General features: G+C 42.2%; 1 protein-coding gene across 1 annotated transcript in view; it reads right to left on the reverse strand.

Moving 5' to 3' along the window:
• The window catches only part of LOC126198569 (neurobeachin), a 1,606,419-nt gene that overhangs the window by 145,079 nt on the left and 1,433,714 nt on the right, over positions 1-27,626 (reverse strand). Inside the window, exons 37-38 of the mRNA XM_049935000.1 lie at positions 20,330-20,432; positions 3,027-3,142 (exon numbers count right to left, since the gene is read on the reverse strand). Coding sequence (XP_049790957.1) covers positions 3,027-3,142; positions 20,330-20,432 — 219 coding nt within the window. The remainder of the gene's footprint in view (positions 1-3,026; positions 3,143-20,329; positions 20,433-27,626) is intronic.

Here is a 27,626-nt window from a genome sequence, read left to right on the forward strand (position 1 = left end):
AAACACGGTGCACTGGATGCTACACACGACACTGAAGCTTCGTGACTACAGGATGCAGCTGCTGCATGCACTTTAATCTGGTGAAATGCCAAAGTGCAAAGCACTTGCAACTGGAATTCTGAGTCGCATTGAAGATTATCCAGACCACATGAAAAATTTATGTCCACGGACGAAGGTTACTTTCATGAGTTCGGGAAGGTAAACCGACACAATGTGAGGATCTGAGACTCTGGGAACCCACGAATTTAGCATGGAAATTATGTGCGACAGTCCAAACGTAAAAGTGAGGTGTGGTCTGCTTCACAACCGCGTAGTGGGACAGCTTTTCTTTGCAGGGCCATTAGTAACCTCGACTGTCCATCGAGATCTGCTGTAACAGTTTATATTTGCAGAGGTTGAAGAACTGCAACCTGACATCATGCTGCAGCAGGATGGTGCCTCTCCTAAATAAGCCTTGACAGTTAGGAAGGATTTCGACATCTTTCCAGGTAGCTGTGTCGACACAGGACCATTTCCTGGCCTCCAAGATGTCGGGACATAATCCCATTAGATGCTCTTCTTAGGGACTTTGTGTAGGGTAGTGTCTACCAGATCCCAGTGCGTGACCTGCACGAATTGCGAGCTCGCATCAGAGTAGCAACTGCACACGTTAATGAGGATATGTTAGGCTGGACATTGGAGGAACTGGAATATGGTTTAGACATTGTGCGTTCTAAAGATGGCGCAAACTCTGAACTCTGTTGAACGGAAATTAAAACTTTAGGTGTGTCTGAGCATTATGCTGCGAATCATACTTTTCTACCTATCCCCGTTTCTCAAATACACGTAATCAAAGTTGTAAGGATCGTTTTGGAACAATCCTGGTTTGTCTTGAGGAAAACATTTACTCTATAATTTCCAACTTGGGGTTCTCCTTCCTTAACGACTGGTAGGCAAAACTATGAGTCACAGTGATACGTCAATGAGGCAGACCTTTAGGTCGTACTCAACACGATTCTTCCGATTTCACAAGAAAATGTTTTTATATCAAGGAACATGCAAACTTATGGTGAATTTTAATTCACGCATCGAAATTAAAAGCTAACATTGTCACCAGTTGCAGTAGGGGTGTACCTGGTTCAGCTAGCTCGTTCGTTCATTAGTCAACGTCGCGAAGTGTAGTGCAGAAACAAAAGGCGCTTAGCATTCTCCGTTTGAACGGGTCGTATTCAGCTACAGCTACGTGGCATGAGTTTCCTTGCGAGTATCACACCGCACTTTCTACAGAGCAAGCATTGTACGTATTTCGCATTGCACAATTGGTTTTCAAACTCCCCTCATTTACCCAACCTACTGCATAACATGGACTGCGAACGACAGTGCAACGTGGCAGTCCTCACATATTCGGAGCAATGCCATAGGTGAAATAAACGGTAAGAGGCAGGAACAAATCCCAGAACCGGCTGACGTTCGATCCAAAACTTTTGGATTTGCACTCTATAGCATACTTAGTCACCACACCGCACATAAACACAACAACATGCGAATTAGCAGAGTGACAATCCGCTGCGTTATTTCTACAAATAATTGCTGAGAGTAGGGCAGTGGTATAAGGCACGTGCGCGCTGATTGTGTGTGTGTGTGTGTGTGTGTGTGTGTGTGTGTGTGTGTGTGTGTGTGTGTGTGTGTGTGTATTTATGTATGTGAGGCGGGGGGGGGGGGGCCTCTAAGTCACACCACGAATCCGAAGGTCCATGGTCGAGTCCTCTGTAAGCCTGGGATTTCTTTTTTCTGTCACTGGTTGCTTCCTTCACCTCTGGCAACGATTTCTTAAAGCGAGAAATTACAAGTTGTATCTCAGTTCGCAGCACACCTTAAACTGTCGTTACCCCTACAAATGGCTGTGTAGGGGGGAGGCAGGGTCGTGTCATCTTGAATAAAATCTAATAAAGTAGCGCAGTGTTCAAACCAACCTTCGAGTTGAAGAGACCTTCACACTAGTTTACAGAGTAAGAAATGTAATGGTTTAAAAAGACATTGTGTTTAGCTAAAGGGTTTCATTTAATCCATTGGCTGCGTTATTTTCATGTCGGACGAGAAGAGTTGCAAAATGGGATATCTGGAAAAAATGGGGTGAGTTCTGTGCTCCCAGATTTTTACCATCGCACACGTTAGCAGCTTCATATCTTAGTGTATGAGGACTGCCGTCCGTTCATGTCGTCTCGGACACCCACAGAGAACGTAGCCTGCATTCTCCGTTTCGCTACAAGAACACCAAGGTACCTCCTCCACAATGAGCACCTATGCTGTTGTTCCAATTTATGAAACAAATTAGTTTTCTGTCACTATATTTCATTTCCTTTATGCCTCGCCACGTTATCTACAATATCTCCATGTTTTCATATCCAATACAAGCACCGAGCGAAGTGGCGCAGTGGTTACCAACCGGTCTCGCATTCGAGAGGACAACGGTTCAAATTCGCGTCCAGCCATTCGGATTTAGATTTTCCGCGATTTCTCTAAATCGCTCCCGGCAAATTCCTGGATTATTCCTTTTAAAGGGCAGGCGGATTTCCTTTCCCATTCCTGACATATTTCGAGGTTATGCTCCGCCTCGAATGACCTCGATGTCAACGGGACGTTAAATCTTAATCTTTGCCTTCCTTTTTTTTTCAATACATTCTTTAGGTAAAGCACTGGAGTGATCTCTGTCACCACAGAAAGATAACTCTGATCTTGGTACATTTCTGCTGAAGCCCACGCTTAAGTCTGGGTAGAAGGCTGGCTATAGCATGTTGCCTGTCAGGGAAATACTGCGTAGCGTATCTCAAATGACTAATCTAAGACGTGCCGTTATTTTGGTGGTGTTAGGATATAGGACCGTAAATTTGGAGGAACCCGTATGCTGGAACAGGTACCAAAGGAAATATTCGTCTAAAATACAGTGACATTCAGGTGTGAAGCGGAGCAGTGTGTTGACTCGCCACAGTACTGGGCTCACACTGTCCGCTGAGTGTGACAGTGTTACAGGCAGCTGAGGTACTTACCGGCGATGGTGTTGAGGAACATGAGGTACTCGAAGTTGGAGATCTCCCGCCGCTGCCACTTCTGCGTCATGTTCGAATTGCGCATCAGCTGGCGCGGCGACATCATGGAGGCCCGTCTGCAAGAAGAACAAGAAGCGACACTGCATAAAACCGCCAAGAGTGGTCACGGCGGCACGGCACAAGTGCGAGCGTTAAAGTCCGTTGCAGAGGAAACGCGAAATACGCACACTAACTGAAAGCGGAGAGAGTTTCGGGAAGACATTATGGCCGAATGTGTTGATGCGCGAATAAAATAGAATGCTAAATCCTTTAAGAACAAGTTTCTTCTGACGGAGGCGCGCCTGTGACACATAATTGCCCCCACTGTGATTCTCATACTGCCTATACCTGTCATGCATCACCAATTCACACCATCTCAGAAAGTACGTTACACAGAATACAGGACCGGCAGGAGAAATGTGACGTAGCAAGACTCTGAAGTCAGACAGCGACATTGCAGTTTCGTCTTCGTACACGTTACGCTTTTAATAGCAGCTACCGGCCTGACGATACAACATTCTCAGTGTGAAATTGTCGTTCTTTTATTCTTCGTCCTCCCGTCGGTTGCTGTCGTTCCGCATCTTTCTATCCTGTGCCAATCTATACATTTCTGCATTTCTACATCGGCGTCTTCAGTATCCTTGATATACATTCCATTCTTCCCTGACTCTAGAATTTTCCACCTCTACTGTTCCACTATCACAGCTACTGAAGCGTATCTGGTAACTCACTCCCGAATTGTGACTGAACTCGTATAATCATTTGCATATTGCCAGTAACGGTGTTCGTGATTTTGTTATAGCAAAGGTTACACGTACATATCGGAAGCAGTGACACAGTTCGTGGAATAATAATTCTACAACGTTTATTTATTTGGAATGTCTTCAGCAGCTAAAACGTAAATGGTGGCCACCTTGTGCTTATGGTGTGATGTATTGTGCGAATCTAATGTGCTTATCTACTGTAACGATTACTGATACGTTGAGGTTGTTACGAATCAATACAATATGCTATTCATATACTTAACGTAAAACTAGGGACAAGTAAACGTGACTTATAAACTACGTGGAACAGTGCTACAAAATGAAGGCAAATGTTTGATCACTGCAACAAGTAGAATACATGGTGTAAGTGACCCGCGGAATATCAGCCAAAAATATTCAGGCGCCGTGTCTTTTTGGCAACAAATAGACTATATACATTTTCCATAACCCGTGTGCGCAGTTCGGACAGCATTATGTTACAGGACCGTTGCTAGACGAGTCGTACACAAGCGGCAAGAAGCTTTTTTCAAAATGTATTTAATTCATACAGCAATAATCGAGACGGGAAGAGAAGAGGTAAGACAGTACTGCTGCAAACAATCCGCCATGCACTATTAAGCCGTTTTCAAGCAAGATGTAGTGCTGAAAACCGTGGATGCTAGTTATAAATCTTTCCGTTACCAGTTGTACACAGGGTTGCCATATCTAGCTGGGACCTCGTAGGGACATTCTGAGATGGGGATGTAGAAACAAAGTAAAAAAATTATTTAATATCGTTACTTGTTATTTAGAACACAACTATAAGGAACTTGGTGCTGCAGAAGTAGTTGGTAATCCTTTTTTTTTCGGAATATTTCACCTTTTTCAGCAAGTCTTTTTCCCCTTTTACGTGTTTATAAAACTCCATGCAAGTCAGCTTGTAGTTAAACTGGCACTGTAAGATTGATTCCACAGTCCTGGAAGCAGCTAATATCTTTCATCAGTGCACTGGGCGGACATAAGCGAAAACGCTCTTTCCACAATGCCGTTGTGTCCGTGAATGGAAAATAAATACTCGCATAATTTTAGGATTTTCGATTTCCTTAATAAAGTAAATCCACTTTTCTTCCACGTAGTTTTTAGACTTACATTCTTCCGAGTCACGTTTAGTTTCTAGAAAGCTGTTCAACACATATATTTCCGAAAACAATGATCGCCTGAAATCGTCACACCATTTTTAGACAGGTATATAATAGCGTTTTCGGTCATCACCCAATCTGGGGTTTCAAATAACCTCATCCACTCAATGCTTGATATTTATTAAAAGAAATAACCTATTCCTCTAAGTAATTAAATGATATGGTATAGAAAAATTTCGAAATCAAATTGTTTCTTGGTTATGGTTCTCATTCTTTAATTTGTTCAAATTCATCCTTGTTTACATGCCAATAAAGCTGGCAATCTTCCTTTCGCTCAGATATCTTTGAGTGTTGATTAATATATTTCCTACTTCAATTATAGAGAATTTATTCTTCGTCACGCTTTTTATATGGTTTTCAAACAGAGCCAAGTCTGACTGCAGAAACGTGACGTAAATTTCGCTGATCGGCCTACAGAAAAAATTTTAAGTGGTGTGTCTTCGGAATCAAAAAATTGTTTCAATGGAATAAAAAGCATATGAATTCTCTGAACTAGGGGCATTAACGACAGCCATCTTGTTTTTGAACGACATAGAAGAGATGGTTGACAATGTATAAGTGGAACTCTTTCAGTTTCTTTGTCCTCACTGCGTATATTGAAAAATAATTAAATACTGTTATGGCGATTGCTTCAATGTCGACAGTGAAGACTCTAGCAGCACCTGATACAGTATTGTGGAGAATACGAGCAGGGCATCCAATTTCTTCTATTTTTTTTCTAGTTCTTCTTTAATTTGGTGGAACGGTGTACTGAAAAGAGCGCACACTGAAATTTGCACCAAGTGAAATTTGCGCCCAGAGAGGTAGGAGAACTGAGGGACGCTACCTAGACGTTTCCGAGCCATACTGTACAGAATGCAGCGAACTGAGAAGGTCAATGTTGAGAGTGCATGGAAAGCTTTCTGCAAGAAATTGACAAATGTTGCAAAACCATGGGACTTATATTAGACATGTTTCGGACCCTGTCATTTGATTCAAACATCAGAAACGAAACTTCCCATGACTACACAAAAATCAATTGACAATTATCATGAGATTCCTAGTCAAGCACGACAGTCTAATTTAGCAGTTACTCAACAAAAAGTGGGCTAGTTAAAGATATCTATATTGATGAGGCAATTTAAAAATTTGCAACCGAAAATGAAGGAAGACATTTTAAGTTATGTGTGCCACAGCCTGCTAGCCAATCAGAAACCGCGAAGCGGCCAGCGCAGCGACTAAGCCCGGCTCAATGTCACCCGCCTAGCGAGCAACCAAGAGGCTCTCAGCCACAATGTTTTAAGTGAATATTGTTTTTAATTTAAAAAAAAATCTCACGGGATAGATAAGGATGGTTCTCGGGTAGGACAAACTTTATTGTCTGTAATATAACATACAGTCACCATTAATCTTTATTTTACAGTTTCCATTACCAACTTTAGCCCATATGAAAAGGTATTCATCTGCATTCAATTTCTTCTTCCTCCTAGTACTCAACACAAATGGCATACTAGGAACCAGTGTACCATAAGGCTGTTTAGCCAGAATTCCTGCTGTCTCTGCTATGCTCCATGTCTTCCATGTAAGAATATTTGCATCTGGAAAGGCCTCAAGGCCACCATAGTCACAATGATTGCCCCATACTACAGCAAGTGTAAGCCATGTACTACCTCCAAACACGGCTTGTACATCACACATAAAGTTCAAACGTAGTCCACGAAATACGTTTGGACCTCCAATTAGCTGTTGTTTATTGAACTGCCCAGCAAGATCAATGTCTATCGCCTTCAAAGAACGATAAACAGGAACGCTGCGCCGCCAGCGACGACGGTAACCACGTCGCCCAGGCTTACTTGTTCTCCTTCCTTAACAATCAGTTATCCGTTTTTTTCTAAAAGCTACTCTTTACCTATCCGTTTTCATGCATAAAAAACTGTTTGCGAAGTGTATTTTATGCTTTTGTGATGTTGGCAATTTGGGGTGATGGAGTGACAAAATAAAAGTCTGCACCGTTTCCCAAACTACCTTATAGTACGCCACTGCGTAAATGTCACTCCGAACAAGATTCAAAATTAGATATGTAGATAGCCAAATTGGAAATTCTTTGTACAGTTATGTACAAGTTCGAAACTGATCACAGCAAATATCGCCAAGACATTCAATAACATTTAAATAGTTCATGAGTCTTATCTTTACGCCATTAAAGTTAGTGCATGTGTCTTAGAAGCTTCATAAAGTGAATGACAAGTTAACTAACAGAACCAAGTTTACATTCCACTGATTTGTTTAATTTTAGCTCACTACGGAAAACAAATTTTGCGTTTTGTGTTTTACGTCTCATCGACCGTAATTATCGTTACAAATATACGAGTAGCTTTCACCACCCCAGAATTTGCATAGAATGATCTCAGAAACCACCGAAAACCAAAGTCGGTATGGCTGGCCAGAGAACTGAGCCCAGATTTTTCAGAATAATCGGATTTCCATTACACTTTATCAAGGCTTTTGACTGGCTAATTGGCAAAAGTAAATTATTGTCATTTAGGTGTGTTTAAAATCAGTTTATAACCATCAACCATACATCTTTTTATTTATAAGTTGCTATTTACAGTTTTACAGTTTGTACACTTTTCTATTTAACCACATCTTCTGATACATTTCTTCAAGTTTTTGTAAGTAGGAGATAGCTTTCAAGCAAACCGTGATCTCACCATCATCTTTGTTTTCCTTTTACTTTTTTTCCATCCTTTCATCTTGTTTCTTGTAGACGGTTTTTCTTCCGTTTGACTTCCATACTCAGTTATGCCCTCATCAACGCGCATGCACAGTTCTGTACTTCTCTTTCCATATGCCTAATTACGTCAGCGATTTTAGGATTTGGTTTAGCAAACATGTTACTAAATTTGTGGTGTCACCCTTCTACAGTGTTGGTCGTTCGATGGTGCCGTTTGTTGCAACTCCTAAGGTTGAGACGGCTTTCTTCATTTGCGAACCATCTAAGTACAAAGTAGTCAAAAAACTCAGAAAGCCTGTAACTGTATCTCGAGCCAGCTATCATATATTTCTCGGGCCGTACAAACTCCGGTGCAGCACAAATTCATATTCGTAGTCGTACTTCTTCATTTTTTTGTATTCATGAGTATGTCCTAGATTTGCGCTTTTCTCCAGACAGACTTTTTCATGTGGAAATAACGTCCATGCACTTCGGCTGTCGGTAGAGTAACTGCAATCGCAGCAATCTCTGTTTATTTTAGATCTACGGTCACATCTACAGGTTTCCATTCTAGGATATGTTCCACCAAATTTCGGAAAAGACGGATGTATGTCTCTTTTCTTTTCTTTGGAAATAATGAAAAGGCAACTTACTAAATGTTTGTCTCATTATTTGTACTCCCGAAGTCGGGGTGAATGGCGTATATTTGCGAAACCTACTTGCTACAGCACTTGAACACACCATCCACAAAAAAGGCTTGTTTACTTCTTAGAGCCTCTCTCCCTGTTCTTCCGTTAAAAACTATTATCCTTTCTCCTAATTTGCCGTCGCTTAGCTGAAAACTGCTACCATCATTCATTGCTAGTAACTCTGCCTTCAGGTCAGCGGATCTCTCCCATTTTCCCGTGATTTTGCCCGCTGGTAGTATAAACACTTAGTCGTTAGCTGCTCTGGCATTTCAGTGACAAAATCACACTCTCGATTGTGCAGGCAACCCAACTCCTATGAATATATTTTGGAAATAGAAGTCTCTTCCTCTCGTGCCCTTTCCTCTGCCTGGTTGAAAGTTTTCCTTACTTGCAGTCGAGCGTCACCCGGAGCTCCACATTCATGCATGTGTGAAAAAAGCACTTTCGATTCCTCGGCAGTGGTTTATCTTTCTGTCTCGAACAGCCACGTCATAGTCGCGTCTTCTTTCGTTCTCTTCATTATGTAGGAATAACCTTCATAGCGGCAACATGGCTTACCGCGAATGGTCGTTGAAATTTCCATACTGGAAATATTGTGACAGAAATACACAAGTCACATGATGTCAACTCTACTATAGCTGGAGCAGCTACTGTGGTACAGGTGGTCTATCGGAGAGCAGCTCGGCCGTGTCTGAGCAGCAGGTAGTTCTGGGTAATTACGACGGTCCGGGATCAGGTATGCGTGACACAAAGGAGCAGATGCTGGGCGCACATTTCACAGATTTCTGGTTGGTCGCAAATTTGACTGGGCACAGTTTTCATGAATTCGGTGAAAAACATTCCGCTGGCCGCGTCGATGAAGCCCTCCGAAGTTGGTTAGGTACTGTCTCCAGAAAAAGCGATTAATTTATCTAATGGAATTTGCAGTTGTCTTAAACCGTCTAGACAAAACTTTGCAATTGTCTCTGATGTTTCGTTATTCAGCTTATCAAACTTCAACAGCTTCTGTTCGATTCCTTCAGTTTCAGTAAAGTATTCAACAACTAAAGGAAACATCTTTTCAGCCTTGTGGTTCGATGTGTCGGTGCCTATGCCGTAAAATGAAACTTCTTGCAATTGTTTTAAGCATTTCGACACGGAGTGTGGTGCGAGAACATTTTTAACAATAGCTGTAGCTTTGGTTCCGGCTGTAGACTGCTACTGTACAAACAGTAACATCCTATAAAGTCGTCAAGCATCATCTGTCCTTGAGTTCTCTTGACTGCACCGTAAAACTGAATGCCACAGTGAGTGTTTGTGCACTGCATTATTTTTGGCTGTTTAAGTGTTATGAGGATGTTGGTAGAGCGTTACACATGCATTATTTTTTGACAATTAACGAGTTGTGTTCGTGTCTGTATGCTGTGTACTGAATTATTTCGACAGTTTACAAGTTGTTTGCGTGTCTGTACATCAGTGTACTGCAATATTTCGGTAATTGTTTGCAGGTCTGCAGGCTGTGTATTGTGACCCTAAGCATGTCAGAGCGAGTGTTTTGTAATAGTGCAATAAATAAACTACGTAAAATCCATCCTGAAATAAATAAAGTACACTCCTTCCTCTTGCCAGCAGCCCAGCGCATGCTGAGTCCTTTTACCGCCATTTTTTCCACGGACCGCCATGGGATGAAAGCGCCCTCTGGTGGCAGTACTGTGTACTAGGTCTGTTGGATTCCAAACCTCATGGTGGACATATTGGATGGAGCCACTGCCTCAAATTGTTTAAATAAAGACTGCCTACAGAATAAAGACTTACATCCATCCTATCCTGCACATGCTGAGTCCTTTTATCGCTAGTTCCAAGGAAGAGGTGGTGGTCGGATGACTTAGGTTGGTCGAGGTAGCCCAAGTGACCTATCCTCTTGCCATTTTCTTAGGTTGGTGGAGGAAGCCCAAATGACCTTTTTTCCCTGCCAAAATTTGAACCTCCTGCCATGATGTCACTGCAACATTACCATATCTATTGGTGCAATCTTGAATAAATTTGGCAACAATGGATAGTGGGTCCATACGAACTTTGTCCCACTACATTCTGTCACAGATACCACAAAAGTCGTCTAACACTGTACATAATCATAAAATAGTATCTCTGTTCCAAGCAACAAAATACATACACTGCATCTAGAAATTGTACCAGAAAACTACGACTACTTGAAGGAGAATGCTCGAATGATCTGGGAATAGTCGCAAGAGTTTGACGCCATTTTTCGGTCATAGACTAACTTCTGGACAAGTGTAAATATGTGCTTTTGTGTTGAGAAGCTACAGAAAAGTACCAATGTACATTCCTCATTTTCGAAACTTCGTTTTCTCTCTCTGTCCCCAATAGTAAATGGCGGTTGGTACCTGGAAATACTGTAAGTTCGTAAGTGGCCAGTAATTTGTCAGTAGGACTAGAGCACTGTACTTTATACTGATGGTGCAACATATTCTGTATGTAGCAGTTGCAAAGGTGCCAGATCGTTTTAGAAAGTAAGCTACCTGTTCAGGGGCTTACGACGATATATAAGTCATGTTAAGCAGCAGCACAGTAATGAGTGTGTAATGTAAGTTTTAAAAAACAGGTAGCATCGTAAACAAATTACGACCCATTCAAAACAGAGAGAAATTGCTCAATATCTCGTACCACCTTGCTTGTACCACATAACTGTCCTGGCCACAGCTCTCCCACAAACTTGTTGTTGTTGTTGTTCTTCTTCTTCTTCTCTTTTTTCTTTTTTTACTTTTGCTTGGACTATAACATTTCATATTTTATCATTTCACTTTTTTTATAGTTTATCATTTCACTTTTTTTTCACTTTCTCTCGTAGCGAAACATTTCAAATGCTAGCGAAACATTTCAAATGCTCAAAGTTTAATTATTTCTTTTTCTCCAAATGTCCTCGTTTGCTTTACCCACTCCCGTGCCTTAACAGGCACAGTTTCGACAAATTCTTTCTCACTTCTAGGTTACTTTACCGCTAGCAGATTCCTCTTTTTGAGAAAACTTTTATTCGCTTCGATGCTCCTCACACAGCCATCTTATAAATGTTTACTCAAGTTGAAGTGATAATCATCTTGAGTCTTAGAAACTATGGCTTGTTGTTTGTAACTGTACTGTAATGACAATACCAGCACACCAATGCAAATGAATGTCACTTTTATTTATTTATTTTGCAGGTTCGGCGTGGGACCATGTAGCCACATCTACTTGATCATGAATTTTTTAAACGCTTCATTGTCTTTATTATCTCTCTCCTTCTCGTTCACCCTTTCTTGTACATCCACAATCCCTACTTTGTCTTTTCAGCTGAGCCACATTACCTTTCTCTAGACTCATATTTAAGGCTCTCTGGTCGCTGCTCTTCAGCAATGTCCACTTTTCAGCCTCGTAAAGGACGAACCTGAAATCCACAATCAAAATGTTCTGGAAAATTTCCGACTATTTTGGTATAATGGTGAAATGGTTAGTTACAGAATAATAATACAATTACGATTGCCTTTTTGTTTCTGTGAAAATACATTCGCAACAGTGAATAGCTACTGTAATGCCATAACCAAACCGAGGAGCACAGGAAAGAGATATTGCAATAATCCTCAAATGTGATGTGGTTTTTGTCGCTGCGAAACCAGCTCAGCTTAGCGTTCTGTAAACCCGGAAACATGATGCATATCGGTCAACTCTTCAACACTGAAGCCTATCCCTATTAACGTACGACTAACAGTGTAGGAAAAAGAAACTCGACACAGAACCGTTCAGTTCTGAATGGCAGCAACTACTGCTAGTATATGAAGCAAGTTCGTTTTCAAACAAGTCACACAACGCATACCATCGATATCTGCACTGTTGTGCAGATATTTTCGGTGCAATAAAGCTACAAACATAAATGGGGATAAGAAATCAAACGAAAAACAATAACTATGTAACGAGAGGGCTGAGTCCACAGGTCCCTTGTACCAAAATGCTCAGAAAGTATACCTAAGAATAACCTAAGCAATTATGTTGGCGAGTTCGAGTTTACCTTACATGAGGCAGCTTTCCAGAAGAAACACTTCACCGAAGTTTTCCTTAGCAGCTCATCCAAGGGTTCACATTTTTTAAAGCTTTCCATTGCCATTGTTATCTTTCTTTTCTCTTCCTCTTCGCATCTTACAGTGTTTCTTATTCTACATCCAAAACATTTAACTCTGCATCCTGCTCCATAATTTCTCTCTTAATATTTTACGTTCGAGAGGGCCCGCAGAATAGTATACGTCGGTATAAGACATTATGGATATGAATGCTCCAAATCAACTGCAATTTTTAAGGTAACATGTCTTTATTTATTTATTTATTTATTACACGACAGGCCTGTTTCGGCTTATTGCCATTATCAAGTGACATGCGAAATAATGTTAGTAAGATTATCTGTACATAAATTGTGGCTCTTTTACGTTTACATTTGAGCTGGTACTTACGTCTAGTTGCAAGTGACGACAATATAGCATTTATAGTAAAGTCTTTCTGTCATGTCTTGGTATGTATAATAGTTCTTGTAGTTATTAAACGTAAAAATACGATTTTGTCAGATATTTTGACAGTTCTTTACTATGATGCTATATGTTTACAAAGTACATACAGCTTGCCAGAGATGGTGTTACCCATCGTTGTTCTTATTTCCCTTTAAATTTTATCTATTGTCTGTGTAAGTTTCGTTTACCATTTGTCTATGTCTTTTCGTGTTCTGTCAATAAAGTTTTCTAGACAGTATTTATGATTAATATCGATGTGCTCATTTAGAATTTCGTGTGGATATTTCCTTGTATGAACGTAAAGTTCCAGTTCTTCGAGAATGTTCACAGTAAGTCCTTTTGTTATTTTGTGTAATATTTGTAACGCAGTTTGGATTTTCTCTGCTTTGCGGTGTTGAGTTTTCAGATGTAGATGGAAGCTTGATGGATTACTATCGCTGTTCCTGGTGCGTTCTTTAAATCTGGTGTTAAAATTTCGTCCGGTTTGGCCAATACAAAATGGTTCAAATGGCTCTGAGAACTATGGGACTTAACATCTCAGGTCATCAGTTTCCTAGAACTTAGAACTACTTAAACCTAGACTAACCTAAGGACATCACATACATCCATGCCCGAGGCAGGATTCGAACCTGCGACCGTAGCGGTCCCGTGGTTCCGGACTGAAGCGCCAAGAACCGCACGGCCACCGCGGCCGGCTTGGCCAATACAGAAATTATTGCAATCGTCACAGTTAATTTTATACATTCCAGAAGCAAAACCAAAATTTCAGAATATGCCACTCTGGAATACACAAAACCAACTGTGACCATTGCAACAATTTCTCTATTGGTCAAACCGGATGAAACTCTGTTTATCTTTTGAGATGGCGTCCGTTGAGTTCTCATTCACTTTATTGGGCGACTACTTCACAGCTGGACTATAGTTCGAATCTCAGGATCAGGAGCTTTCTGAGTGTAATAGCGATCGAATAAACAGGTACGCGGTGAAACACACACAGGTGTGACGCTTTCGTAGCGAGTGTTACCGTCATGACCCGCAACGGTGCACTGACATTCCCGCACGCGTTCTCGTGGTTGTCGCAGCAGTCAATGCTAGGGGTCTGGTCGCCATCATCGAGTCTCAGAAAAAGTTTAGCCGGTGGCAGACACCGGGCAAGTAGGGTCTCTTTGTCTATGGAGATTACAGCAGAGATATTTCAATGTTCGTGCTCAGTGCTCTTCCATCTCTATCACCAGTTCTGCTAAGTTTCTTGTTATTGTAAAAATTTGCCAAATTTTAATACCATATAGACCTGGCGTACCAGTTTTTCCTTAAAAATTATTAAAATCTTTGGGAAAACCGCCGGCCGCGGTGGTCTCGCGGTTCTAGGCGCGCAGTCCGGAGCCGTGCGACTGCTACGGTCGCAGGTTCGAATCCTGCCTCGGGCATGGATGTGTGTGATGTCCTTAGGTTAGTTAGATTTAAGTAGTTCTAAGTTCTAGGGGACTGATAACCACAGCAGTTGAGTCCCATAGTGCTCAGAGCCATTTGAACCATTTTTTTGGGAAAACCAACCATGACAAAATAGTTCCACCTGCTATGCGACATGTATGGGAGAAGCGAAATTCCCTCAGACTTCAAGAAGAACGAAATTTTCCCAGTACGACAGGACGAAAATACTAACAGGTGTATGTAATACCAAGCTATCAGTTTAATGGCTCATCGTGGTAAAATACCATGTAAACATTATATACGGAAAGATGAAACGACTAACAGCAGCCAACTATTGGGGGAGATCACTTACAGTTTAGGAGAAACGAAGGAACACGCGAAGCAATACTGACATTATGATTTATATTAGAGTAAGGAAGGCAAACCCACATTTATATCATTGATGGATTGAGCTAACTCTTTTAACAACGTAAACAGGAATACACTTTTTGGAATTCGAAAGTTACAAGAGATAAAAGTCACGGAATAAAAGGTTAGTTACAACTTGTATCAAAACCTGGCTACAATAAATTGTAACAGTCGAAGGACATGAAAGATGGGCTGTAGTTGAAGAGGGAGTGAGACAATGATGTTCAATCGGTTGAAGAGGGGGTGAGACAATGATGTTCAATCTCTACTTACAGGAGATAATAAAGGGAATTAAGAGGAAATATCGAAAAGGAATGTAAACCAGGGGAGAATAAATAAATGACGCTGTAATCCCGTGAGAGGTGGAAAAGAAATTCGAAGAAATTCGAACGGCACAGACGGTCTCTTGAATAGAAGTCAAATTAAGTCAAAAATGCTGGGGAATTAGAGCAGAAATTAACGCTCGGAAAGTAGTAGTGAACGAGTTTTGCCATTTGAGTGGCAAAATAACTGACGACGACTCAAGTCAAGATGGCATATAATGCGAACTACAATAGCAAGGCAGGCTTTTCTGAAAACTGGAGAACAGTTGAAATGGAACACCAAGTTAAGCGTTAGGAATCGTTTGAGGAGCGTTTTATTTGAAGTTTAGCCGCCGCTACTCTGATGTAGAACACGACAAGTGCCATCACCCGATTTCCAGGAACATCGTTCAGTGGAGGAGGAGTCAAAACAAGGGAACACGTGCCTCAGCGTCTCCGGAAATACTCGACCGTTCTTTAAAAAACGACAGACAATGATTCGAGGTGTTTTCGAAGTACTCTGCGTGCCTTTTATCGCACGAAATCCTCAAAAGAAATGGTGGCTCATTGGTTAGCATCGCCATTTCTTAATTTTGCGCGCCGTGTTCGGAACCCTATTACAGTTTTTATTTATTTTATTTTATTTTTATTGGTTTCATGTCCGTAGAAGTTTACTACACGGATGTTTCTTATCAAGTTAGCGGATTAAGTATCATGTGTGTGAATGGTACTTTGAAGTGTTGCAGTCTTTTTAAATTGTCATTTTCTGATATTTCATAAGGATATCAATTCTTATTTCATTCATATGTTCATTGTTCAGGAAGATTTTGTGCATCCCCGTGCATGATACCGATAGTAGAAACATTTGAAACACAGCTACTGCGAACACCACGAGCATCGCGGGAAGCAGGTCTGCCACAATGACATTTCTTCATATGAATCTAACCCGGGAACAAAATGCCGTTACGAACGCTGAATATTTCGGCGGTGGCAATAATTTCGTGCAAACCATGCATAACGGATCAGTTTTCCGAAAGTTGGCGTTTGCAGTTGATTATTAATCAAGATAGGCAACAGAAATTTTACCGAAAACAATTTTTAAAAAAATTCCCTGATGTTTTAATACAGTTTACAATTAGAAGACGAATAAAGACAACGTTATATCAATATACACTAGAAAAAACCGTGTATTAATCTTCGGCGGAATATGACGCATAAATGAAGTATAGAAATAAAAGTAATAATCGGGTTTAGAACAGGGGCGCAGAATTAACCACTGTGGCACTATTTCGTTTGAGGATATTGCGCGGTAAGTGGCTTATAAAAAACCTGGAAAATACCTCGAAACGGTCAAGTATTTACGGATAAGCCGAGACTTGTGTTCGCTTACTTTGGCCCCACTTCCACTGAGCTAAGTTTCTGGGAAACCTGGTTATGGCACCTGCTGTATTCTCCTCGTGAGCGATGGAAGGCGGCGGGGCTTCGCGTAACTCCCAGAGACAGCGGCACTAACCGGCGCTGCCAAACAGCGGACACCCGTGTTTAATCTCAAAACGCGCGCACTGCGGCGCAACCGGCGCCATCGGCTCGGAAATCGTCCCTCCTGTTTCCGTACCTCTGTTCTCTCATTTACTTCGCGGATACATTCCGAGTAGAATTTATATTTTTACAGATCTCACAACTAAATACTGAAGATAAAATTCTTACATAAGTACCTAATGGCGACGATCCAAGCATCAGTTTCTCAACAACGCAATACAGCGTACGGATAAAAAATATCAGGATTAAGAATAAAAGATTATTTAATTTAACAGCTTTTACGTAATTCTTTTACAGATACTCCCCCCTCCACAATCCTTACTCCGTTCCACGTGATTTTTCCACTACTCAAGGCAGTTTTTGAATTTATCTTCCGGAAACATTTTCAAGATCTCCGTCGCTTTTTCTTTCACGACTTCTTACGTCTCGAGTCTCGTTCCTTTCGATGCATATACCATTGTCGGCAACAGAAAAAGGTCACAAGGAGCAACATCTGGTGCGTAGGGTGGAAGTTCCGACACAGGGATCCCACGCTTAGCAGAAATGACTTGACAAGCAATGCAGCATGGTGCACGGCGTTGTCCTGATGCAGAATCCGTGTGTTGTTTTTTCACAATTTTCTTCTTTCTCACTCCCAGAGCATAGACAGGACTTCCAAGATAAACTCCTAATTTACAGTTCGATTTCCAGACACCCAATTCACGTACACAGTCTTACAGATCTCCAAAAATTCAATGATCATTGAATTTTTATTTTGACATTAGAGCCTTCTTCAGTTTTGGTGACTTGGAGCTCTTCCAATGCACTGATTGATGAATCATACGTGAAAAACCACGATTCATCATATATTATTTTCTCAGGAAATTTAGAATCCTTTTTGATAGTTTTCAACACGCCTGTGAAATTATTAGTTCAACAGTCTTTTTGTTCTAGTCAGGTTCTTGGGCACCATTTTTGAACACACTTTTCTCATGTGAAAATGTTCATGTAAAATCTACCGAAATGTTTCTCTGTCGATTCTTACATCAAGAATCGCACGAATATTGGACGGACGCTCTTGTCGTATTAAATCTCCAATTTTTCAATGTTTTCGTCTGTTGTTGACATTGAGGGTCACCCTGGACGTGTGCATCTTCAGTCTCTTCTCGTCCATCTTCAGACCGCGCAAAAACTTGCATGCGCGAAAGACAGTCCTCACTGTACACTTGTTTGAACAAAGAATGGGCCGCTGTGGTGGACTTGCCGAGTTTCACTACAAATTTCACATTAATCCGTTATTCTTTCAGAACTGTAAGCATTTTCTCGACGGCCTGAGGACACGCGGTGTGACACAAACGAAAGTCACGCCTCGACTGAGGTTTCGGCAGGTGAACATGTAGTGGGGAATGCAGACGAGGGATGTCGCCTATCTCGGCAGTGTACGGTCGGAACTGAGGGCCGCGCTGTTTGTCTGTTAAAAATCAGAGTTTATTTTTAGCCAAGACTCATACGGAAATAACACCGTAACGTACGATTCACGCCCACGTCATGGTGTTAGCGGCACAGGAGCCACGTTCGGTCATTCAGTGGCAGGCATTTGTCCAGCCTAGAGCTTATGGGTTGGTCGTTCCGTAATCCGCCTAAGCAGCGCTTTCCAGTGGAATGCTATCAGGAGAGATAGGCCACTGAGAATACCTGTATCCTGCTCTCCAGGCTGATTGGCTGAATGCTCTGAACGGTGAAACAGTTTTGGGAACTGCTGGTAGCTCGCGAGAGGAGCAGTTGGTCAGCGGCTACCCAGAGTGTAAGCTAAGCGCCAAGTTGCGGTGTTGTAAACTTTTTTCGGAGTAGGTAGTCAGTGATCAACGGAGTCACCAATACGCAAACTCGACTTAAGGACTGGCACGTGTTTAGCGGGGTGCGGATGTGTCAGGCGAGTGGTCTGGTTTAGCGAGCGAGTAGGAGCTGTATGGGTTCAACGTGACTAGTCATTAACCCAGCAAAATCGGGAGCGCCTTCATTACAGGGCAGTCCAATGCACTTACACGCATATCTTAATTTTTTTGCTGGAATGCGTGTTAACCGCTTGCACAAGGAACTCTGATAAACATTCGGTACTGTCACTGCATTATTTGATGTCCAGCCATGTCGTTCGCGCGAGAACGTTTCAGTTTTTATAACCAAAGCAGCTGGAAATCATACAACAAACTAATGAATCTACACTATTCTTATACTGAGGATGTATCGTTGGACGAAAAGGATGTATTTCATTGATTATACGGACCAGTTTCTTATTGTTCATTGGGACCAGCAGAGTTCCGTCGAAAAGTACTTTGAACCTTTTCGTTTCTCTCTGTTTCTGACTGTTCCAGTCACACAGCGTGATTATTCTGATAGGATACGAGACGTGTCGTCGTTTAATATGTTGCTTCGGAATGCGAGGGTACGTAAACCTCAGTTGTATTTGTATGGTGATACCAATGTTAGCAAGTCAACAACAGAAAAAGTTGTAGGATGAAAACATGATGAGTTTACGCCCTTTTCTTCCGAATTCACCTTCGGTAGGTATAGGACTAATATTCGCAAATTTAAATTGTTTAAAGACTTCGACTGGTTCGGTGGCATTCATGTGTGTACATACTGAAATGCATTGCTGAGGGACACCCTGCAAGCGTTATTATTAAATTTTAATGCCAAAGACTAACACAAATTTATTTTACAACGAGATTTTGAATTCTGATATAATGCAGTGTGTTATTATTGAGGGCTGGAATTAACACACGTAGCAGCCGTTCAATTTTATGAGGCAACGTATTACAAGTTTGTTGATAGATGTTTAATTAGTAAATCTCTTCAAAAAAAATGGCTCTGAGCACTATGGGACTCAACTGCTGAGGTCATTAGTCCCCTAGAACTTTGAACTAGTTAAACCTAACTAACCTAAGGACATCACAAACATCCATGCCCGAGGCAGGATTCGAACCTGCGACCGTAGCGGTCTCGCGGTTCCAGACTGCAGCGCCTTTAACCGCACGGCCACTTCGGCCGGCAGTAAATCTCTTCATTGCATCCTTTGCGCTCAGTGCACTAAAACTCTTTTTTCTCAAAATTTCCCTCTCGTTGATTCCATTTTGCACTTCTCTTCTAAACAATTTACGAAGTGTAAGTACAATAGCCTCCAGATTCAAAGCTACAGTTTTACAGTGGTGGCGAAAAAATATACTTATAGCATCATTAAGTTCTTTTAAGCTCCTTCATACTATCCTACACTACGGCAGGATCGTTACTCACTTTACCTTCTTTATTTGTAACCCTACTTTCTCCCTAACACAGCCTCACGCTTCATGCGAACATATTCCTTCCAAGCTGTTAATCATACAGCAAAGGAATGATCCGCACTCTCCAGACATGAAACAAGAACACTACTGTGCTTCACGATCAATTTCTTCGAAATCAGCACAGGTGAAAAACTTCAAAACGTACGGTTCCTCTTTCTTTCTGTCTCTTAAAGCCTAGAGCATGAGGCCCGATGTGAAATTAAACTTAAAGAATTTAACACTGAAATGAAATCCATAACTGAAAACACGTGAAGACTTGCTTATTATCTGAATGACGCCTTATAATAGCCAGTGGATAAGACGGAAAGAAGCAAGACTCACAAGCGTAATAACCGTAACATTCTGAAAAGCAGTATTGTTTCAGCAGGCAGCCGTCGAGTGGATAACAGAAAGTTGTGCTAGTTTGTGCGCTCACCTGGTCTGCGGGATGCCGTACTTGATGCCAACTCCGACCCTGGGCAGCGCCTTGATCACCTTTTTGACCGTCGCCTGGTCCGGAAATGCGAACATGATGGACGCTGCAACAGAGAAAATCAGACACATGTCAGTGAGGAGCAAACGGGATTCATGGAGAACACTTACTCATTAAATAGCTGTAGAGCCGTCTTAGCTGCTGCTAAAATCTTCCCCACAGAACAGAGTTCGCTAATAGAAGAACTGGAACTGCTTGCAGTCTTTATTTATTAATTCATATTAGATTTGCGTATACATTACGGAATATGTTCAAGCACACGGCCGACTACTTTGAGGGTAAAAAGATCTTACGTTCAGTATCTTCTCCTTTTGTTAATGAACATATTCGTTTTAATCAGTCGTTTATGAATTATGAGCCCGACATACCCGAAAAGTACTGAAATGAATAACAACAACCAGTACAAAAATTTCCTCGTCTTTGATATAACAGTTTTATGACAGCTAACGAATTGGACGCTCTCTACTTTCCTTTCTCCTGGCGCGCGCTCGTCACACTCACTGGGAAGTAAGCAGGAAGGCTGCGCGCCAGGAGATGGTCTGATGATCGTACTTGGTATCGAAACCTGTAGCCAGTAGTCAGAATAAAAAAATGCGACTCTAAGCTAAAGCAAATATTTTTTTCTAGTAGATGTTCCAGACTACACTATGTCGGGAAAAATGTAATGCTCAACTAAATTGGCCGGTCACTGCAGACAAGCCATCAAGTATGAACGAAGCTGAGCGTAGATGGCTTAAAAACTTTTATTCAAACACGCCACTGGAATGTAACTGGGGTACAATTGTTAATTATTCTTAGAATCTTACAGACTTCTTATGCGCGTAACTCATAACGACACCCTAAGAAACCGTTCATTAACAAAAAAATGATATCCCCTGTGAGTGATTTGTTGATCAGTACAGTCTGCTGGTGATATACTGACACAAACTGAAAAATCAGTCTAGTTTTGCACTTTTTCCAACAGTTCATTAACTGGGAATTTTTCCCCTTCAAGCAGAATATTGGCAAGGGGACGATACAGTTTTCTCATTTCTTCGGTTTCCACTTACATTCATAACTTACAAACATTATCAATTGGCAGCACCATCCACATACACTATGTGATCAAAAGTATCTGGATACCTGGCTGAAAATGACTTACAAGTTCCTGGCGCCTTCTATCTGTAATGCTGGAATTCAAAATATGGTGTTGGCCCAACCTCAGTTTTGATGACAACTTCCACAGGCATACGTGCAATCAGGTGCTGGAAGGTTTCTTGGGGAATGGCAGTTCATTCTTCACAGAGTGCTGCACTGAGGAGAGGTATCGATGTCGGTCGGTGAGGCCTGGCACGAAGTCAGCGTGCCAAAACATCCCAAAGGTGTCCTATATCATTCAGGTCAGAACTCTGTGCAGGCCAGTCCATTTCAGGTATGTTATTGTCGTGTAACCACTCCGCCACAGGCCGTACATTATGAACAGGTGCTCGATCGTGTTGAAAGATGCAATCGCCATCCTCAAATTGCTCTTCAACAGTGGGAAGCAGAAAGGTGCTTAAAACATCAATGTAGGCCTGTGCTGTGATTGTGTCACGCAAAATATGAATGGGTGCAAGCCCCCTCCATGAGAAACACGACCACAGCGTAACACCACCGCCTCCGAATTTTACTGTTGCTACTACACACGCTGGCAGATGACGTTCACCAGGCATTCGCCGTACCCACACCCTGTCATTGGATCGACACCTTCTGTACCATGATTCGTCACTCCACACAACGGTTTTCCACTGTTCAATCATCCAATGTTTAAAAAATGAAAAAAATGTTTCAAATGGCTCTGAGCACTATGGGACTTAACAGCGGAGGTCATCAGTCCCCTAGAACGTAGGACTACTTAAACCTAACTAGCGTAAGGACATCACACACATCCATGCCCGAGGCAGGATTCGAACCTGCGTCCGTAACGGTCGCGCGGTTCCCGACTGAAGCGCCTAGAACCGCTCGGCCACACTGGCCGGCTACGCTTCTTACACCAAGCGAGGCGTCGTTCGGCATTTACGGCGTGATGTGTGGCTTATGAGCAGTCGTTCGACCATGAAATCCAAGTTTTCTCACCTCCTGCCTAGCTGTCCTAGTACTTGCAGTGGATTCTGACGGAGTTTGGAATTCCTGTGTGATGGTCTGGATAGATTTCTTGTACGCTTTTGTGCCGTACGTGTCCCTTAACGTTTCCACTTCACTATCACATCGGAAACAGTGGACCTACGGATATGTAGGAGTGTGGAAATCTCGCGTATAGACGTATGACACAAGTGACACCCAATCACCTGACCACATTCGAAGTCCGTGATTTCCGCGGAGCGCCCGTTTCTGCTGTCTTGCGATGTCTAATGATTGCTGAGGTCGCTAATATGGAGTAACTGGCTGTAGGTGGCAGCACAATGCACCTAATATGAAAAACGTATGTTTTTGTTGGTGTCCGGATACTTTTGATCACATAGTGTACTACTCCTAGAACGTACTACGGAATGAAAACTCCGTTACACTTTATTATCAGCAGTTTTCTGACGCAGCCGGCCGTCTGTTCTACTGAGAAATTCTCGCATAATGTTACAAGTATGATGTTAACGAATCCATAATGGTTTCAAGTGGTACACAGAGACAGTGAAATATATACATATCATCAATAAATGTCTGACGACATTCACAACATGGTCTTTTAATTTTCGATACGTATTTCGGAGCGAAAGTTCCAACGTCAGGGTTTCTGCCAGGACTTCGTAAAGTAGTTGCACTTGCGTGACCTTGTGTTGTATAAACGTAAAAACATATGTGCGCTACGAAAGACAAACTACAACGGTAAAAAATGTCTACGTATTGTGAGGATCTGCTTTACCAGCTCCCCATGGCGAAATTCCTCTATTAGCTGTTTGTTCTCTTGCACATATACAGTCAACAAACTAAAGAACCAAAACACCGAAAATAAACAATCTGTGTCACCAAAGAAATACAGTAAAAGTAATTCTTCTGTATAGATACGCTACAATTGAGAAACAAGTTTGCTCTCAATGACTATAATTTTCTTACTACTGCGAGAAATTACACAAATCATAATAAAAGGTGTTTTCACAATTTTATATGAAGAGTTGAATTTTTAATGAACAAAAGTAGCTAACATTAAATAAGAGTTTACAATGGATGAGATTACTAAGCGAAAGTTTCTTTAGAGTACTGAGAAATGCAATCTAATCGCTGTTTGTGTTGTCTTTACGTACGTATGTTCACTGTTTGTTTTCAACAAGCTTCCAATATCATTTTGAGATGTTACCAGTACAGTCTCGTATACGCCTCTATTTCAAACACAAGTGCAACTTATAAATCGAATTACCTTCCTTTTTTAAAACTGAAACTGATGAATCACTTTAACACCGGAATATGGCTAAACGTATCTATTACACCACAAAGATTTTCACAATAAGTTGTAAATTTTTGACATTTAATAGTGAAAGCACTGACATCAAAACCATTATGATCCTGAGTATACAAGGTAAATAAACCCAATTTGCCCGCCTCGGCGAACGCGGGCTGGTGGTTCCCCTTATTCCGCCTCTGTTACCCTGGGTCGGCGATTGCTGCGCAAACACTGTCTCCACGTACGCGTAAACCGCACAATAAGCCTGGGTTCGGTGTGGGGCGGTGGTGTGGTTAGTGGACTGCTGTAACCTGTTGTGGGGTTGTGTACCACAGCGGGGTACGGCGAGGACGAAGCCTCTCCGTCGTTTCTAGGTCCCCAGTTCCATACAATCAATACATTATAATACAATCCCAATTTTCTTTTTACTTTCATGGTGGGTTAACAGACAAACATCCGCTCCGAATTTTAAATATACAGCACTGAATGCAAGCAACACCGAGTTTCGATGACACTCCAATTCGCACGGAGACGCTAAACTCGTATCCCTTAAGATTACAATGATGAAACACAAAAATTGGGCCGAGGCTCAAGATTCGGACACACCGTTGCTAATCGCTTGTGTATCGGAAGGCAAGTGTCTGTTTACAGCTGAGAACAAAGCAGCCAAGAGAGCATGTGTTTGCACTAATCTTACGAAAAGATGCAAAAATCAGCTTCGTGAAAGGGCGTTCCGCAATGCTAAAGCGTGTCATAAGGGATAACGAAAAAAACCCAAGTCTCGATGGATTTCGTGATGAGTAACTTTGTAATAGTACGAATGTAAATGCAGTATCAGCGATAATCAGCAAACCAATTAGCAAAACAATCTACCCTTGAAACTTCCTGGCAGATTAAAACTGTGTGCCGGATCGGGACTCGAACTCGGGGCCTTTGCCTTTCGCGGGCAAGTGCTCTACCAACTGAGCTACCCGAGCACGACTCACGCCCCGTCCTCACAGCTTTATTTCTGCCAGTACCTCGTCTCCTACCTTCCAAACATTACAGAAGCTCTCCTCCGAACCTTGCAGAACTAGCACTCCTGAAAGAAAGGATATTGCGGAGACATGGCTTAGCCACAGCATGGGGGATGTTTCCAGAATGAGATTTTCACACTGTGAGGACGGGGCGTGAGTCGTGCTCGGGTAGTTCAGTTGGTAGATCACTTGCCCCGCGAAAGGCGAAGGTCGCGAGCTCGAGTCTCGGTCCGCCACACAGTTTTAATCTGCCAGGAAGTTTCATATCAGCGCACACTCCGCTGCAGAGTGAAAAATCTCATTCTGCAATCTACCCTTGTGTTTTGAAAGTGCCAGTTATAGCTGCACAAATTTCGCTTCCAGTATAATTTCAGTACAACACTAATGGATTGCGATTAAGACTTCTTGCAACCAGTTACAGAACTGAGTCAGACAGACAATTATGCTCTCTTGCAAAACGCTTTGCATATAACTGCAACATACTTCTTCGACAAGGTAAGCCTACAATGCACTGAAATTCAGAGATCTGAAAACAGAACCAGGAGTGGTATAGAAATTAGAAGCAGAGGCCTGACTAAGAATCTCATAACTACAAGCCCAGCATTAGAACCGGTTGTCATGTGACTTATTTTATTTTAAAGGAACTGAGACTTTAATATTACCTACGTTGTGGGCTTGTACAAAGAAACAGTGGAGGACTTCACACGTATCACATGTCACATTTTTCAGTCAAGATACTACAAAGAAAGAAATCATACAGCTTGTCGGAGGGGAAATGCAATGTAAATTACACAAAAGGTATTCGTTCATTGTTAAATGCCCTCTGCAAAGCATGAAGGTTGTGGTTCAGCTGTACTTGGTCAGCGAAATTGTGATGACCACGTGAAGGGTGCAGCATTATGTTTGTGATGCCGATGGTGAAAAACGGAAGGTCAGCGATTAACGTCCCGTCGACGACGTCATTACAGAATGTGCTGACGGCTGAGACGGACGCGATGAAATCGCATCCCACCACACAGCGTACTCCCCTCGAAAAGCAGACAGTATTGCAAGGCTTAAAACACACTTTCGACGAATGATATAGCTGGCGAGGAAACAACAATAGATTCTCTAGTCATTTTTGTAAAGCACTCATTTCTGGAACTGCATCGATTATGTAAGAATGTGATTAAAAATATCTTAATTGAATTGTTGAGAAAATATTTCTCTGTAGCAAACACTTCATCTTCGCCGTAGTCTCGTTAGTGACGTAAGTAGGAAACAAAAGTGGCTACAGGTTTGCGAATAGTATCGGTATAGCAGCCCAAGATCTAATAGTAAGTTCTTATTCCGTGTCCTCTATCAGTGTATTGGTACATTACTTCTGCCTTGTCATGTGGATATATTTCAAGCTCTCGTGCGTGAAAAGATATAGTTTCTTCACAAGCTGCCTGACGAGACAGAATTCGGGCAGCACATCTTAATCCTGGCATTTTAATGGGATGCGACGGCAAAGAGCGTGAAATGCGACTGTCCCAGTGCCAGTGCAAATGGTCCTTGAAATGAGGAAGTAGCGCCATTTGAAGAACAGCAGGCACAGGAATCGGTTGTCCACACGATGAAGCAAACAAAAGTGTAAAATTGCACGTCTGGTCTCACCTGCTGCAAATCGAAGATATTGATAACGTGAATAATAGTTGCAGTGTTGATCGCCCTAACTATAGAAAATGCTTCTGTCGCCGTGTCTTAAAAATAGGTATTGTCACACTTTCCACAATTAAGCTGGTAGTTTATTCGCGTATAAGTAAGTAGTAAGATTCTGCAGGGACATACACAAATCAACAAAAGTTTAGTATCACCCCCTTATGTTGAAAATTCGTGATAAGGTCTTGTGGGACCAAACTGCTGAGGTCATCGGTCCCTATGCTTACGCGCTACTTAATCTAACTTAAACTAACTTACGCTAAGGACAACAGACACACACCCATGCCCGAGTGAGGACTCTAACCTCCGACGGGGGAAGCCGCACGGATCGTGGCAAGGCGCCTAAGACCGCGCGGCTACCCCGCGCGGCTCCTTATTTCGAAATTTAGGGCACAGAAAACAAAAACTGGCTCTGAAGCATTCGTATACATTCATTTGTATTGTGTCGAGATCACCAAATCGAAAAATCAAACATGTGTGTAACGACAAAATCGTCCGGTTCGCATGGGGAGTTGCTCCAATTCAGATTTGAATTTGTCGTAGCCTACCATAGATCAGTTCATCGAGGCAACCCTGGTCCAAACTGTCCCACGCTTCAAAGGCGATTCTGCGTGCGTCAGGCAGAGTACGTGGCCGTTGTTGACGTCCAAAACCAGTTAGTTTCCATCGGTCCCACAGGTGTTCGATTGGGTTCATGTCTGGGGAACAGGAGGGATACTCCATTCTGGTTAGCCTAGCATGCTGACGGAACGTTTATACGAGGACAGCACGCTGAGCGCGAGAATTATTACCGATGAAGACGGAGCTGTCACCAAAATGTTGGCGATATGGTACCGCTATTGGTTGCAGCACCTCGTCCCCTGTACCATGGAGTAGTGAGATTGTGCGCTGCAACCACGAGAGGTGTACGGTGGCCGCATGTAATGCCGCCCCAGAACGTCACTCTATCACTGCCTGTTGTACACGTTGGACACATTGTTAATGGCGTTCTATATTACCGGGATGTTTCCAAACACATTGTCCGAGATTATCAGGGTTTAAGAACACTCGACGCCAATCCTAGGGCGTCCATTCTGCCGATTTGTTGCCCGTCTCTAACGGAGTCCATGGTGCTGTTGTGAACGACGTGGTGCTCGCCATGGCCGTCGGG

Source organism: Schistocerca nitens, chromosome 8, assembly GCF_023898315.1.
Source record: "Schistocerca nitens isolate TAMUIC-IGC-003100 chromosome 8, iqSchNite1.1, whole genome shotgun sequence".
In the NCBI taxonomy this organism is placed as follows: domain Eukaryota; kingdom Metazoa; phylum Arthropoda; class Insecta; order Orthoptera; family Acrididae; genus Schistocerca; species Schistocerca nitens.